The 16,389-nt window shown below is 51.8% G+C and overlaps 1 protein-coding gene across 3 annotated transcripts in view; it reads right to left on the minus strand.

Annotated features, from left to right (window-relative positions):
* LOC123756087 (diacylglycerol kinase epsilon) overlaps window positions 1-16,389 on the minus strand; it is a 150,645-nt gene that overhangs the window by 104,116 nt on the left and 30,140 nt on the right. For 2 of the 3 annotated variants that reach the window (XM_045739074.2, XM_045739073.2), the window contains exons 3-4: window positions 12,680-12,851; window positions 5,967-6,097 (exon numbers count right to left, since the gene is read on the minus strand). The exons of the other annotated variant lie outside the window; for it this stretch is intronic. In XM_045739074.2, coding sequence (XP_045595030.2) covers window positions 5,967-6,097; window positions 12,680-12,851 — 303 coding nt within the window. The remainder of the gene's footprint in view (window positions 1-5,966; window positions 6,098-12,679; window positions 12,852-16,389) is intronic. 3 annotated transcript variants of the gene reach the window in all.

Consider the following 16,389-nt stretch of genomic DNA (forward strand, 5'->3'; position numbering starts at 1 on the left):
GAAGAAAAATATAAGAAATACAGTGGCACCTCGACTTACGATTGCCCCTACTTACGATAATTTCGAGTTACAATGTAAATTTCATCGAAAAATACGACTCGACATCCGATATTTGTTGGTACACGTTCGGGTCGACCGAGCGCGTGGTTCCCAGTCACGCGGTCTGACTTGCCTCAGTTTACTACAGCTACCCGCTTAGTGATGATCGCGCCTATAAGAAATTCCGCATTTGTGGTGATTTTTTGCATTTTGAACATTAAAGTAATTATTATATATCACGCCATGAGTCCCAGGAAAGTCAGTGGTAAGGCTCAACATATGAAAACCCATGTAAGGATGACCATAGAGGAGAAACAAGAGTACAGAATGTCTCTTCCTCAACAATTAAGAAAATGTGTGCAGCATGGGAAGAATTGCAAACCTTTGCTGAAACGACTCACCCAAATCAAGCTGCAGTAGGTCGTTGCCTTAACCTATTCAATGACACTGTGATGCATCATTACAGACAAATGTTAAAACGAAGGGAAAAACAAATGTCTCTTGACAAATTTGTAGCGAGACAAACAAGCACTGAACCACAACCAGGTCCTAGTGGTGTTCAGGCAAAACGTAGGAGAGAGAGTGTACCCCAGAGTAAACATCTCTGCCTGATGTGATAATGGAAGGGGACTCCCCTTCCAAACAGCAACAACTCTCCTCCTCCCCCCTCATCACCATCTTCCATACACCATCAAGAGCCCTCCATAAAGGTAAGATAAACTTAGGAACTGTATTGTAGTTAGAAAAAACATTGTATTCAGTATAAAATGTATTTGTATGTTAATATTTTGGAGGGTGGGGAACGGATTAATTCAATTCCCTTTATTTCTTATGGGAAAAATCACTTCGACTTACGATATTTCGAGTTACAATCCGTCTCTGGGAACGGATTAGCATCGCAAGTCGAGGCCCCATTGTATTTACTCAATGCCATCCTACTCCCATTACAGTATTTACTTATTACCCTCCTACCTCTCATTATTTACCCAATACCCTCCCACCAACCATCTATAAGAGTAAATTGTTTGTTTGTTCGTCTGTCCAAAGTTGGAAGCCAAATGCTCAAAGCTAACCTCACTCAACTTTGCAGGGTAAATGGTCTCGGGCAAGGAATGGACATAGGCGGCTAGTTGAGGTCAGTCCTATTGGTCTTATTAAGAGGAGGTAAAGTCCATTACCCCAATAAAGCTCTCCTTCCACAAAATTGGTGAAATGTGACTAGCCTGTCCCTAGATTTCTTTACCCGAAAGTGATGAACGTAAATTCAAAACTAAATGTAAATCTCTCTGTTCGAGGTTGGAGGCCAAAGAGGGAAAGGGGAAGGAAGAAGGGAACAAAGACGGCAGAGGAAAGGGTGCAGGGAGAAAGGGAGAAAGGGAATGAGGAAGAGGGGGCAAGTGGGGAGGAAAAAAAGGGAGAATGGGGAAAGAGGGGGGCAGAGAAGAAGGGAGGGAAAAAAGGGAGAATGGGGAAAGAGGGAGAAAGAGGGGAAAGAGGGAGAAAGAGGGGGAAGAGAAGAGGGGAAAGAGGAGGCAGAGAAGAGACAGAGGGGAAAGAGGGAGAAAGAGGGGGAAAGAGGGGGCAGAGAAGACAGGAAAAGAGGGGGGAATGAGGTGTAGGGAGAGCAAAAAATTATCCTAAGCATTGCCGGGTACCACTTCTAGTCTACATATACAGTGGAACCTCAGTTCTCGTAGGTCACAATTCTCGTAATTTTTGGTACTCGTGGTCAATTTCTCCGAAAAATTTGACTCGGTACTTGTTGTTTGCCCGTTTGAATATTGTATTTGGGAATACAATATGATGGATGGTGAGGGGACTGGGTGGATGGTGAGGGGACTGGATGGATGGAAGGTGAGGGGACTGGATGGATGGATGGTGAGAGGACTGGATGGATGGAAGGTGAGGGGACTGGATGGATGGATGGTGAGGGGACTGGATAGATGGATGGTGAGGGGACTGGGTGGATGGATGGTGAGGGGACTGGATGGATGGATGGTGAGGGGACTGGGTGGATGGTGAGGGGACTGGGTGGATGGATGGTGAGGGGACTGGATGGATGGATGGTGAGAGGACTGGATGGATGGATGGATGGTGGAGAGGGATTGGATGGATGGTGGAAGCGGACTGGATGGATGGAAGGTGAGGGGACTGGATGGATGGATGGTGAGAGGACTGGATGGATGGATGGATGGTGGAGAGGGATTGGATGGATGATGGAAGGGGACTGGATGGATAGATGGATGGTGGAGGGGGACTGGATGGATGGATGTTGGAGAGGGATTGGATGGATGGTGGAGGGGGAGTGGATGGATGGATAGTGGAGGGGAACTGGATGGATGGATGGTGGAGAGGACTAGATGGATGGATGGTGGAGGGGGACTGGGTGGATTGATGGTGAGGGCACTGGATGGATGGTGGAGAGGACTGGATGGATGGATGGTGGTGAGTGGTGTTCACTCCTTGCAGCTGTTTGACTCAGCATACCAACTTAGTGATTCCTTATGGTGAACACAAATGTAGATACTTATATATAACATGTATATATAGTGTAATGACAGCAAAAGGAGTGTTGAGAGAAGTCATTTTGGTGAGGGAGGTGGCAACATCTGCATGACTTGTCATGCTGGGTAAGGGTGGCTACTATGCTCTTTGGGCACTATACCAGCTTAGTTGAACAGTTATGGTGAACAAAACATGTAGATACTTATATATAATGTGTGTATATAGGGTAATAACACCACAACAGTATACTTGAAGGAGGAATGTTAGTGCATCTGGCCTTGAACCAGTGACAATGGGAGGGAGCATGACTTGTGTGTGGCCACCTGTTACTGTCTGCCGTCACCATACAAGATTAGTGGTTCGTTATGGGGAACATAAGTGTAGATACTTACATGTAACCTGTGTATATAGTGTAATAACCGACAAAGTATTTGTTCACTTTTTTATGAACATAATAATTGAATCAGCTACGATTCACACATTTTATTACAGGTATATAAATATATCACATTACACACTACTGAATAATATTAGAGCAAAAAAACGAAGAAAAAATCAATCAGAGACATTGAAATAATTAGATAATTATATCTTTGTGGCAACCCCCTGCCTGACAGCTGGGGCGAAGCAGAACTCCCCCGACGCTTACTGAGTCAGCACCAATTTTTTGCCAGACTTCCCCGACCTATTGCGGCCAAAATATGCCACTTACGATTTTTTTATTATTTTTCTCGTCATCAGGGAACACAAACTAACAGGTTAAGAAGAAAAAAAAATTGTTACACGCCTGTGGGTGACAAACGGTAAATTGCCCTTAGCAACACAAGGGTTAACAGGGTAGCTAAAGACAGATTATTTAACACAGGTGGTACTTGCATAAGGAAGGACAGGTGAAAACTGAGTACCCATATGAGCCACACAGTCATTAGAACATTTCAATGTCAGAGTAGTTAATAAATGAACGCATTAGGAAGTGATGTGGTAGAGGAGGACTCCATACACAGTTTCAAATGTAGATAAGATAGCCCAATAGGTTCAGGAACCTGTAAACCAACAGAGTGACAGTTGAGAGGCAAAATCAGAAAGTCCAACCTCAACCCCAAAAAGTACAATTAGGCAAGTGCAAGATGGGTAGGTTGGGTAATCACCAAGAGTGATTACCAGGTGGGTAGCTCAGTAAGCCACCGAGGAGACCCACCAGGTGGGTAGCTCAGTAAGCCACCGAGGGGACCCACCAGGTGGGTAGCTCAGTAAGCCACCGAGGAGACCCACCAGGTGGGTAGCTCAGTAAGCCACCGAGGAGACCCAGCAGGTGGGTAGCTCAGTAAGCCACCGAGGAGACCCACCAGGTGGGTAGCTCAGTAAGCCACCGAGGAGACCCACCAGGTGGGTAGCTCAGTAAGCCACCGAGGGGACCCACCAGGTGGGTAGCTCAGTAAGCCACCAAGGAGACCCACCAGGTGGGTAGCTCAGTAAGCCACCGAGGAGACCCACCAGGTGGGTAGCTCAGTAAGCCACCGAGGAGACCCACCAGGTGGGTAGCTCAGTAAGCCACCGAGGAGACCCACTAGGTGGGTAGCTCAGTAAGCCACCGAGGAGACCCACCAGGTGGGTAGCTCAGTAAGCCACCGAGGAGACCCACCAGGTGGGTAGCTCAGTAAGCCACCGAGGAGACCCACCAGGTGGGTAGCTCAGTAAGCCACCGAGGGGACCCACCAGGTGGGTAGCTCAGTAAGCCACCGAGGAGACCCACCAGGTGGGTAGCTCAGTAAGCCACCAAGGAGACCCACCAGGTGGGTAGCTCAGTAAGCCACCGAGGGGACCCACCAGGTGGGTAGCTCAGTAAGCCACCGAGGGGACCCACCAGGTGGGTAGCTCAGTAAGCCACCGAGGAGACCCACCAGGTGGGTAGCTCAGTAAGCCACCGAGGGGACCCACCAGGTGGGTAGCTCAGTAAGCCACCGAGGGGACCCACCAGGTGGGTAGCTCAGTAAGCCACCAAGGGGACCCACCAGGTGGGTAGCTCAGTAAGCCACCAAGGAGACCCACCAGGTGGGTAGCTCAGTAAGCCACCAAGGAGACCCACCAGGTGGGGGTAGCTCAGTAAGCCACCGAGGAGACCCACCAGGTGGGTAGCTCAGTAAGCCACTGAGGAGACCCACCAGGTGGGTAGCTCAGTAAGCCACCGAGGGGACCCAACAGGTGGGTAGCTCAGTAAGCCACCAAGGAGACCCACCAGGTGGGTAGCTCAGTAAGTCACCGAGGAGACCCACCAGGTGGGTAGCTCAGTAAGCCACCGAGGGGACCCACCAGGTGGGTAGCTCAGTAAGCCACCAAGGAGACCCACCAGGTGGGTAGCTCAGTAAGTCACCGAGGAGACCCACCAGGTGGGTAGCTCAGTAAGCCACCGAGGGGACCCACCAGGTGGGTAGCTCAGTAAGCCACCGAGGGGACCCACCAGGTGGGTAGCTCAGTAAGCCACCGAGGGGACCCACCAGGTGGGTAGCTCAGTAAGCCACCGAGGGGACCCACCAGGTGGGTAGCTCAGTAAGCCACCGAGGAGACCCACTAGGTGGGTAGCTCAGTAAGCCACCGAGTAGACCCACCAGGTGGGGGTAGCTCAGTAAGCCACCGAGGGGACCCACCAGGTGGGTAGCTCAGTAAGCCACCGAGGGGACCCACCAGGTGGGTAGCTCAGTAAGCCACCGAGGAGACCCACCAGGTGGGTAGCTCAGTAAGCCACCGAGGAGACCCACCAGGTGGGTAGCTCAGTAAGCAACCGAGGGGACCCACCAGGTGGGTAGCTCAGTAAGCCACCGAGGGGACCCACCAGGTGGGTAGCTCAGGAAGCCACAGAGGGGACCCACCAGGTGGGTAGCTCAGTAAGCCACAGAGGGGACCCACCAGGTGGGTAGCTCAGTAAGCCACAGAGGGAACCCACCAGGTGGGTAGCTCAGGAAGCCACCGAGGGGACCCACCAGGTGGGTAGCTCAGTAAGCCACAGAGGGGACCCACCAGGTGGGTAGCTCAGGAAGCCACCAAGGGGGCCCACCAGGTGGGTAGCTCTGGGAGTCATTGACTAATCTGTTTGATGAACCAATTCGTAGAAGGGGTTTCGAAAACACCACAGCATGATTCTTTTATGAAAATTTGTATATTTTATTAATGTGTATTCACACTAATCTTCCATAAAGAATCTAAGACTATATGCAATACATATGTACACAAAATTTATGTTACTACAAATAATGAACAGCTCTACCCATCTAACTATTTACCATCCAGGGTATCCAGCATGCACTTTTTTTGTTTACCAATACCTGCCAAGATGTGTTATTTACTATGTATCTGTCTGTTTCTTCCTAACATTACCCTGATTTAATTCCAGACAAAAATATATTTATTGTAGAAACACTGTTTACCTCTGCCATACTCTGAACACAAGCATCGTGGGCCGACAGGTGACACCAGCAACACCACCAGTCATTCAGCTTGGGTTCAGTTCCACAGTCTCTTTCACACACCATACAATGTGCATTAAGCGGAAGATTACCTGATGACAAATCAATGACAAAATCATCATAAAAACAAAAAAATCTATAGTATTTTTCATGATACCGATGCAAAATATTCATCATTAACCAGAGTTCTGCTAAAAATCTGTTTACAAAGATCTGCTGTGGTGTATTGTCTGTTAAAAACCAGTGTTGAACGTAATAAAACACCAGTTTCTGGATGAACCCCAGAGGCTCCCTGAAGCTAGCTTACCGATTAAGTGACACACTATTGTACTTGGAGTCATTATTCCCAGAGGTCTTGTATGCCTAATGGGGGACCAGAGCCAGAACTTGGCCCCTTTATTGAGGTGCACGGAGCAATGGCTCATGGATACTACATTTAAAGTTTATCCTCTTGTCATCGACCAGGGAAGCACCCAGAAAGGAAGGCAAATCAAAACAGAATACAGCCTGGTTGAAAAATGCTACCTAAGCCCATAAAATATCAAAAGATCTCCCCCCCCTCATAAAACTACCAAAACTTCCCCCTTCCCCCCCTCCCTGGGAGGGGGAAGGGGGAGCCTAAGACCCCCACGCCAACAATCCACCCTTCAGTTCTTAGGCTGGATGTCAAAATACGCAAAAACACTGCCAACCGGGAGGGAAGAAGGGAGGGATGCCGGGGAGCCTCTGGGACTTGTCCAGAAAATGGAGTTTCATTACATTTACAGCTGGTTTTCTGGCTGGAGCCCCGTCGGCTCCCCAGAGCTAACTACCCAAAGACAAGGAAAAACAGGGACTTACCCAGACGGCGAGCAGTCCTCACTCCTCAACGCGAAGCCGAGACAACTGACTGCAACCACCGACCCAGTGGAACACGAGCCCTACGAGGACCAGGGACACTGACAAGGTAGCAAGCGGCCATGATCCTGTTTGACCTCCAAAAACCCCATGCCCGAATGTCAACCCAAGACATTTTGCAGAAGACGGCAGCCAAATCAGAAAACTTACGCACATCGTTGGCACGAGGATAGACTGCAGGTTAGCTAGCCTTAATAATCCTGCAGATGACCTGGGAGACCCGAGCCCGGAACAGGGAAGAAGGGAAACCGGATCAACCTAAGGTGCATCCCCGGCCACCGAAGCCGTGGCACGCATATAACGGCGGAGAGCCGCAACCGAACACAACACATGATGCACCCCCGGCTTGACCAACCAAGCATCAACAACCCAAGGACCCTTCCAGAAAGCAGCAGTCTCATTCTTTGCCAGAAAAGGAGACCGCTGCAACTGAACAAACCTACCACCAGGACCAAAAGAGCAGAAACCCCTGCGCTGGAGGAAAGCATGAAACTCCCCGACCTGACCCCCAAGAGGCCGATGCCAACAGGAAAAAGAGCCTCGGAAAAACAATCCTGAACCGAAGGCCACCACAAACTGAGGAGAAAAGAGGAAAGAGAGCACCAGGTCTAAGGACCAGGATGCCTCAGATGACGCATGAGAAGGCCGGAGATGAAACAATGCAGAACGGAGCAGACATAAGATCAATACTGAACGCAAGCTGGAGCGGCTCTGCCAGTGCCGCACGAAAGGAGGCAATAGTATTTGGCATAAGATGACGGTCCTGAAACAACCACAACAGGAAATGCAAAACCACCCTATCAGAGACTGAAGGACACTAACACAGTAATAGGAAAAACAGGACGGACCGTCAAGAGACCTCAAACTGTCACTGAGACGAGGCACGCAGACGGGAGCCCAACAACAAAGCTACCTGTGGCCCATACAAATGGTGAGAGACTCGAGTCGGAAAGACCAGGTGCGAAGACTCAAGGAGAAGAGCGAACCAGCCTCGTACCGGGCAGGACCAATCTCCTGAAAGAGGCGGAGCCGCGGGAAGACCCTTCGGTTCGGACACCGAGCAAGCAGCACCTGAAACCAAGGCTGGGCTGGCCACCAAGGGGCCAAGATGACTACTCTCCTCTGTCAAGTCTCCAAGCGAGCCAGAACTTGGAGCAATAGCTGAACCAGGGGGGGAAGGGGTACAGATACCCTCTACCTCGCCCAGTCCTGCCTGAAGGCATTGACCCCCGACGGCCTCGCAGATGGGGAAGGGAGCCATGTACACTGGGAGACGCCTCGACCACGCCGACGCAAAGAGATCCACTTCCTGAGGCCCGAACGTCAGGCAGAGCCAACGGAACGAATTGATGTCGACAGTCCATTCTGTGAACAGGGGAATGAACCGGCCATGACGTCCGCCAGGACATTGGAAACCCCCCCGAATGTGAACCGCTAGGAGACCTGAACCCCGAGAGCTCAGCAGACGAGTCACCTGTAGCGACCAGCCCCAAAAAGCCAAGGACGCAGCGAACCCTCGCGGTTCAGTCAATGAACCAAGGGGGAACAGTTCAAATGGAGCCGGACCGTTGATCCACGAGAGACCCGAATCCTCTGAAGCGACATCCACATGGCCGCGAACTCCCGCACCATGCCGCGAGCCCAACGGAGGGATGGAACCCACCACCCTTGGCCGGCCTGGTGAGCACTGGTCAAAAAGCCCCAGCCAAGAGACGACGCGTTTGTGAACACATCGAGTGAGAGACTCGGGTAGGCACCAAGGCACTGAACCCCAAAAAACTTGAAGAGGAAGCCGGCAATGCAGCAGCCGACGCAAGGCCCAAGGAGACCGAACCCAGTGGTCGCGAGAGGCGGAAGGGACATCCCCGAAGGAACCAGAACAGCCGACGAAGCCACACCCAACCCGGTGGGTAGACCATCATGGCAAAGTTTGAGCTCACGCACAAACCCTCGAGCAACCGCCGCGTTACCCGGGAGCCCCTCAGAAACAGATGGAGGCAGCAATGTAGACGAAGCAGAGCCGCCAGAGGCAGAGACAAGGAAGCAGTGCGAGAGTCCCAAAGTCCCAAACCAGACCCAGCCAAGATCAAACCTGAGAGGGAAACAGATGGGACTTCCGCCAGTTCACCAAGAACCCGAACCCAGCAAGCTGGGAAAGAACAAAATCCCTGGCGAGCAGACACATGCACTGGCTGGAAGCTTATACCAGCCAGTCGTTGAGGAAGGCCAGAACCCAAACATCGAAAAGATGCAGAGGGGCCATCACGACCTGGGTAAGGTGTGTGAAAAAGCGAGACACCAAATTCAAGCCGAAAGGAGGGCAACAAAAGTGGTAACCCTTGACGCCCCACCATAAAACCAAGCCAGTCCCTGAACCCAGGAGGAGCCTGGACATGCCAATATGTTCCTAGAGGCCTAGAGACACCATCCAAGTGCTCGGCTCCAACAGAAGTCGGACCTGAAACAGAGTAGTCATCCGAAAGGAGGGGCAATAAACACACGGGGTCAGATGGGACAAGTCCAGAATGAACCTGAGGCCCACGCAGTCCCGTTTCGGAAACGGAAACAGGCCGGAAACCCACCTGAGTGACGATGACGTTTCGACCACGCCCAAGCGAACCCACTCCAAGACGACCTGACGGGGAGCGCAGGAAAAAAGGCCTGCCTAGCCAACCCCAATCCCCCCGAAGGAGGAGGGGCCACCCAACGCTACAGCAAGCCACACGAAACAACCCGAAAGGCCCATAAATCGTGGGTCCAGGCGTGAGCAAACAGGGCGAGCCTACCCCCCATCGCTCCATCAATGGGACGAACTGCGAAAGGGCCGACGCTTCTTACGAGTATTTAGGCGGCACATAGATCTATCACAGCGCTGACGAGAACTTGGGCGGCACACAGATCTATCACTGTGCTGACGAGAACAGATGGTTCCGCAGACTGCGCCAGCACCAAATCTGGCATCACAGGCCTACCACGACGGGACGAATCCCGAGCCCTGGCACGACCCGTCAACAAGTCCAACATAGGACGACAACTAGATGAAGCTGCCTGCAGATACTGCACAACCACAGACTCTGCAAACAGCAGTGGACAAAAGGGTGAAGACAACCTAAGAGCCAGGGCCCAAGCGAATTCCAAAGAAGACGCGAACACCACCTGCCGACATGCGAAACCGGCAGCGAAACAGCATCCCTCGGAATCAGCACGAACAGTTTCTACAACCCAGACAACGCATGCACAGCCGAGGGCAACACACCAGACCCAGAGCCGGCCCCCAAGCGCCTCCATGTCCTCCTCAAGCCAGTCCAAGGACAGCTTGAGCAGGGAAAAGAAATGCAAGATCGAAGCCAACAGGCCTCGCACGTGCAAGTCCTCAGCAACCATTGCAGCTGAAAAGGAAGGAACCTGCATCTGAAGCTGTACCACACCAACATCCCACGGAAAGGCAGAGGCGAACATGCACACAATGAGATGCTCAAAATCGCTCCCCAGGAAAACCTGCAATATTGTACGAGCTTCCCGCCACTCAAGCGTGTGAGACCAACAGAACACATGCCAAGTCTCCAATAAGAAGATAAGAGCTGTCTGCCAACCAGGAAGACTCCGGAACCTCATAATGAACCCAGTAAGGACAAGATGATCCATACACGAAGAAATTCGTATTTATTATGAAGGAGTAATCCAGGTCGTGCAGGAGGTAAGCCGCAATGGCCTCCCACACCACATGGGGCGGGCTGCAGGAGGTCGATAACCTCCGGAAGACAAAACCGAAGAAACCACGGGATCACGAAAACCGAACCCAGGAAGGAGTAGACGCCAATCCCAATTTGTACGAGGAGAGGAGGAGAATAAGAGAACCCCACTCCTTGTAACATCAAGCCCCACTTCGAGGGTACAAAAACCCAAGCGGGGTCCAACGAGGCCCAATGCCCTCAAAGTCAACCCCTCCCGCACTTCGGGAACCTCCTCACGAGGACTCAGGGCCGAGCCGTCCTCCAAACACCTCGCCTCTAAAGAAAAGGCAGGAGTAGCCGAAAAAGCAGGAACAAAGGGGGCCCATTGGTCAGATCCAGAAGCTCTGGCCGGAGGACCAGGCCTCCCTTTTGGAGAAGAAGACTACCCCCCCCCTCAAAACTGCCCAAGTCCCATCATCAATTATCCCTGCCCCGAATCCGAAGCCCTTAGACGCTTAGAAACCAGAAGCAAGAGGGGAGGACCAGGACACACAACAGAAGAGGGTGCAGATGGAACCAAAGTCAAGGCGACAAACACCCCCAAGTCTGGGTCCCCCATAACCAAAACGAGGCAGTCTCGGGGCATCCAGGGTAGCAACCTACCTAGCGAGCTGCAGCCTAAATCTAGCATGCAATGTTGAAGCTGCTGGCACCCGCATATCAAGAACATCGGTCTGGGTGAACTGGAGTACAAACAAGCAATAAAACTCGCAAGACTCCGGGTCGAATGTATCACCGACCCAACAGGCAGCATGATGGAGGCACACCCAGTGAGTGTCACAATGAGACAAGGAGACAGAGCAACCTTCAAACTTGCACGAAGCGAAAGGGGACCCAGGGGTCGCATCCGCTAGATCACAGAGTCCCTCGGGGGTTCCCTAGGGCCCTTAGTCATATTCCACAAGGGGAAGCCAAGGCAGAGTACTGCTAACCGGCCCCTAAACTACCCAGCAATCTGCTAAAGCTGAACCCCCAGGATGTGTACACTCGCGGGGGCCTAGCGGAGGACCACCGAGTAACAATAGGCTATGACTAACCAAGTGGCAGACACCCCCCACTAGGCAACTAGTCAAAAAGAAAAAGAAAAATCCCACAAGAGGAGAACGTACCCAGGCGGAACAGAGCCGGCCGCTATTTGAGGTGATAACTAACTGCACAGTACCCTGCACCCCTACCAGTGACGAAAACTACTCCTACCCAGAGACAAGCAGGGAAACACGGAAACCTCAGCTAACTCCAAGGGCAGTCAATCACCGAGCAGCAAAAGACACAGTGAAGGTATATCCCAAGGCGACTTGTGGAAGGTGATCTCAAGCCCCAAGGGCAGTACCTACAGAGCACCTAGGGAAGTAAACCCTAAGTGCATGCTGCCCAAGTACTGAAGAAATTACTCCTGGCTCGCACACCGACTATAGAGACAGCACCACACCACAAGGCACAGAACTGAAACAATGGTTGGAGGCAGAGGCACATGACCTTGCCAGTAACACATCAGCCAAGAACTGAAGGGTGGGTAGCCGGCGGGAAGGTCTGGGGCTCCCCCTTCCACCTCCCGGGGCGGGCAGGGGGGGGGGGCGGTTGCACAGACAGCAGCGTGACAACGTGGTAATGTCATGCTATTTTACTTGTTTTCATTTGGAGAGTTCTGTCTACTCATTTGGCTCTTTGTAGCAATGTTTTCACCAGAATAGGGGTTTGTTTTGGAGCGCTTACCTTTCTGGGTGCCTGACCCAGTCAATGGTAGACATAGAATGCTCCCAACCACACGGGGGTTCCTATAGGCCACTGCTCCTCGTGCCTCTCTGAGGGGGCCAGGTTCTGGCTTGTGGTCCCCGGTTGGCCTAGAACTACATGCATATTGACTGATGCCAGAAATCTAATATATACATAACAGCCTGGATAGCTCCGAGGAGCCGACAGGGCTTTCCTCAGAAAAATGAGAATTTGAACATTACTATATAAACTAAGTGATGGAAAGCTGTCAGCTGAAAATAAATTTAATAAATAGTTTTATGGGGCAAAAGAGGCCAACATGCACATCACCTCTGATCCAGTGATGCTTGTGTACAAGGGCCTTGGTGGCGATGAGTTTGCACGGCAATGTCTTGTCAGCAGCAACAATACACTCTGGAGAATTGGCACATACTCCACACGAGTCACAGAAAGCACCATCACTAACCATTATCAATTTCTCGCATATGTTGCAGTAGCATGGCTGTTAAGTAGATATGATGTTAATCTCTCACAAAAACTATAGTAGCAGAGCTGTTGACAGGGCAGTCTTGTACAAAGGGAAGCAGCAAAGCTGTTCAAGAACATGCAGTATAACAAAACATAAAAGCAACAATGGTGATGTAAAATGCTCAATGCAATATAATATATTTTTAATGAGCTCATTTCAAATACAAACAACAAATATATAGCCCTTTTGGGATCTACACACAGAAATCTGAATGTGAAGAAATTAAATGTTGGATGTAATGAAACACCCTTTTTTTGGACAGGTCCCCAGTAGCTTCCTGAGCTTAGCTTTGGTACCAATAAGCCATAGCCTACACTATGAGGTTAGGGAAGTACCAGATCACTCAACCACAAAAAAAAGGGAAAATCCACCAGAATTAACCTAATGACAATAAAACGAGCAATCATTGCCATGGGGTAAATACCATGACCATGATTAGCCGAATTGCCACTAGATGACTGCTTGGGTCACTTGAAGTTTCAGCCAGCCTTCCCATCCCTCCTCACTCGAACTGCCTTTACAAAGCCTCAAACCCATTGGAAAACAGAGCAGGAACAGGGAGCTACTGAGGCCCACCACAAAAGATATTTGATTACCTTCAAATATTTGATTTCTGGGAGTGGCCCACAAGTAGCCCCCCAGAGCTTACTCACAATGGCACCTATATAGAAGCAGCCAGGTTTTCCAAAAAAAAAAACAGCGTTGAATGTAATGAAACGCCATTTTCTGGGTGATCCCCAGAGGCTCCCTGGAGCTTATCGGGCTAATGTATGTTATGTTGGACTGGGACATTAGCTATGGAGTTCAGACCTACCAGGGACCAGTGCCAGAACCTCACCCCTTCAGAGAGGTTTCAGGGAGCAATGGCCCTGGAAAACCCCATTGTGGTTGGGGGTTTTCCTTATCTGCCATCGACCGGGGTTAGGCACCCAGAAAGGTAGGCATAACAAAACAAACCCCACATGGTAAGAAACTACAACAAAAAAACGAACAGAGAGGTAGAAATTCCCTACAATCCCAAGGAAACAATCAAACAATCAATTTACTGCTGCGCCGGTCATCCGAGCAGCCCTCCCCTCCCCAGGAGGAGGAGGGGGGGCCCCGGACCTCACCACGCCAGCTGCCTTCAGTTCGGAAACTAGGCTTCAACCAATGCGAAAAAAAAACCTGCAGACCGGATGGGAGGGAGGGTAGCCAGGGAGCCTCTGGGGCTCACCCAGAAAATTGCATTTCATTACATTCAATGCTGGTTTTCTGTGGGGAGCCCCCTACGGCTCCCTGGAGCTACATACCCAAAGAGTAGGAAAATAGGGACTTACTCAGGAGGCGGCGGCCACAAACTCCTCAACGCGAAGTCGAGACAACTGGCTGCAACCTGCAACCCAAAGCAACACAAGAACGCCAAGGAGCAGGGACGTTCACCAAATAACGGACGGCCAGGACCCTGCTCAACTTCCAAAATCCATGCGCCTGAATATGAGCCCAAGACATGGTACCAAACACGGCAGCCAACGCTGCAAACTTCCGAACGTCATGGGCGCGAGGATAGACTGCAGGCTGGCTAGACTTAATAACCCTGTGGACAACCTGGGAGACCCGAGCCCTGGAACAGGGAACGAGGGAAACCGGATCAACCCAAAGCGCATCCCCAGCCACCTCAGCTGAAGCGCGCAGGTAACGGCGAAGAGCTGCAACCGGACACAACACATGATGCACCCCCGGCCGAACCAACCAAGCATCAATGACCCACGGACTCCTCCGGAAAGCAGCCGTCTCGTTCTTCGCCAGAAAAGATGGAGAAGGCTGCAAACGGACAAACCTACCCCAGGACCAAAAGAGCAGAAACCCCTGCACCGGAGGAGAGCATGAAGCTCCCCTACCCAGCCCCCAGAGGCCAATGCCAACAAAAACAAAGCCTTGGAAAAACAATCTGGAACCGAAGGGATCACCACAAACCGAGGAGAGGAAAGATAGAAAAGCACCCTGTCCAAGGACCAAGACAGCTCAGGAGGCGCATGAGCTGGCCGGAGGTGAAACATAGCACGAGAAAGCTTACAGAACGGGGAGGAAGTGACGTCCACCCCGAACGCTAGCTTGAGCGGCTCTGCCAGCACCGCACGATACGAGGCGCCAGTATTAGACATCAAATGACGGTCCTGAAAAAGCCAAGAAAGAAAGGACAAGACAACCCGATCCAAAAAAAAAGACAACCTACGAAGAGCCAGAAAATGGCGAAACATACTGTTGCCAAGACGAAGCTCTCAGGTGGGACACCATCAACGAAGCCACCTGATCACCATAGAAATAGTGATAAACCCGTGCTAAAAAGACCAGTCGCGAAGAGCAGAGGAGAAGGTCGAACCAGCCCCATACCGGATCGGACCGACCTGCTGAAAGAGGCGGAGCCACGGGAAACGTCCCGGGTTCGAGCACCGAGCCAATAGCACTGAAAACCAAGGCTGGGCCGGCCACCAAGGGGCCACAAGGACTACTCTCCCAGGGAATGTCTCCAACTGAACCAGAACCTGAAGCAACAGCTGGACCGGGAGGAAGAGGTACAGGTAACCCCACCTCGACCAGTCCTGCCAAAAGGCATCCACAGCGAATGCCTCTCAGTCGGGGAAGGGCATCACATAGATTGGGAGACGCCGAGACCAGGCCGACGCGAAGAGATCCACATCTGGGAGACCGTTCGTCTGGCAGATCCAACTAAACGAGTCGTCATCGACCGTCCACTCCGTGTACAGGGGATGGAAGCGAGACAGACCGTCCGTCAGAACGTTGGACACTCCCGGACATGAACTGCACAGAGAGCCAAACCCCGAGAATCCAGCAAACAAACCACTCGAAGGGACCAACCCCAAAGAGCCAAGGACCGAAGAGAACCCTCGCGGTTCAGGCAATGAACCACTGGAGAACAGTCCGAATGGAGGCGAATGGTCGATCCCCAAGTGACCCAAACCCTCCGAAGCGCGAACCAGACTGCCGCGAACTCCCGAACCATGCTGTGAGCCCGACGGAAGGACGGACCCCACCGTCCCTGGCCTGCCTGGTGAGCACTGGTCACAAAGCCCCAACCAAGAGACGACGCGTCCGTGAACACATCGAGCGAGGGCTTGGGAAGGCGCCAAGGCACCGAACCCCGAACACCCCAAAGAGGAAGCTGGTGACGCAGCAACCGACACAAGGCCCCTGGAAGTCGAACCCAACGATCGCGAGAGAGACGGAAGGGACGTCCCAGAAGGAACCAAAACAGACGCCGAAGCCAAACCCAACCAGGCGAGTAGACTAGCACGGCGAAGTTCAGACTCCCGCACAACCGCTCGAGCAACCACCGAGTGACCCGCGACCCCCTCAGAAACAGCCGATGGTAGCCTTGCAGCCGCAGCAACACCTCTGGAGGGAGAGACAAGGAAGCAGTCCAAGAATCCCAAACAAGACCCAGCCAGGTCCGAACCTGGGACGGAACCAGATGGGACTTCCTCCAGTTCACTAGGAACCCGAACCTGGC

The sequence above is a fragment of the Procambarus clarkii genome, chromosome 36 (genome assembly GCF_040958095.1).
Source record: "Procambarus clarkii isolate CNS0578487 chromosome 36, FALCON_Pclarkii_2.0, whole genome shotgun sequence".
In the NCBI taxonomy this organism is placed as follows: domain Eukaryota; kingdom Metazoa; phylum Arthropoda; class Malacostraca; order Decapoda; family Cambaridae; genus Procambarus; species Procambarus clarkii.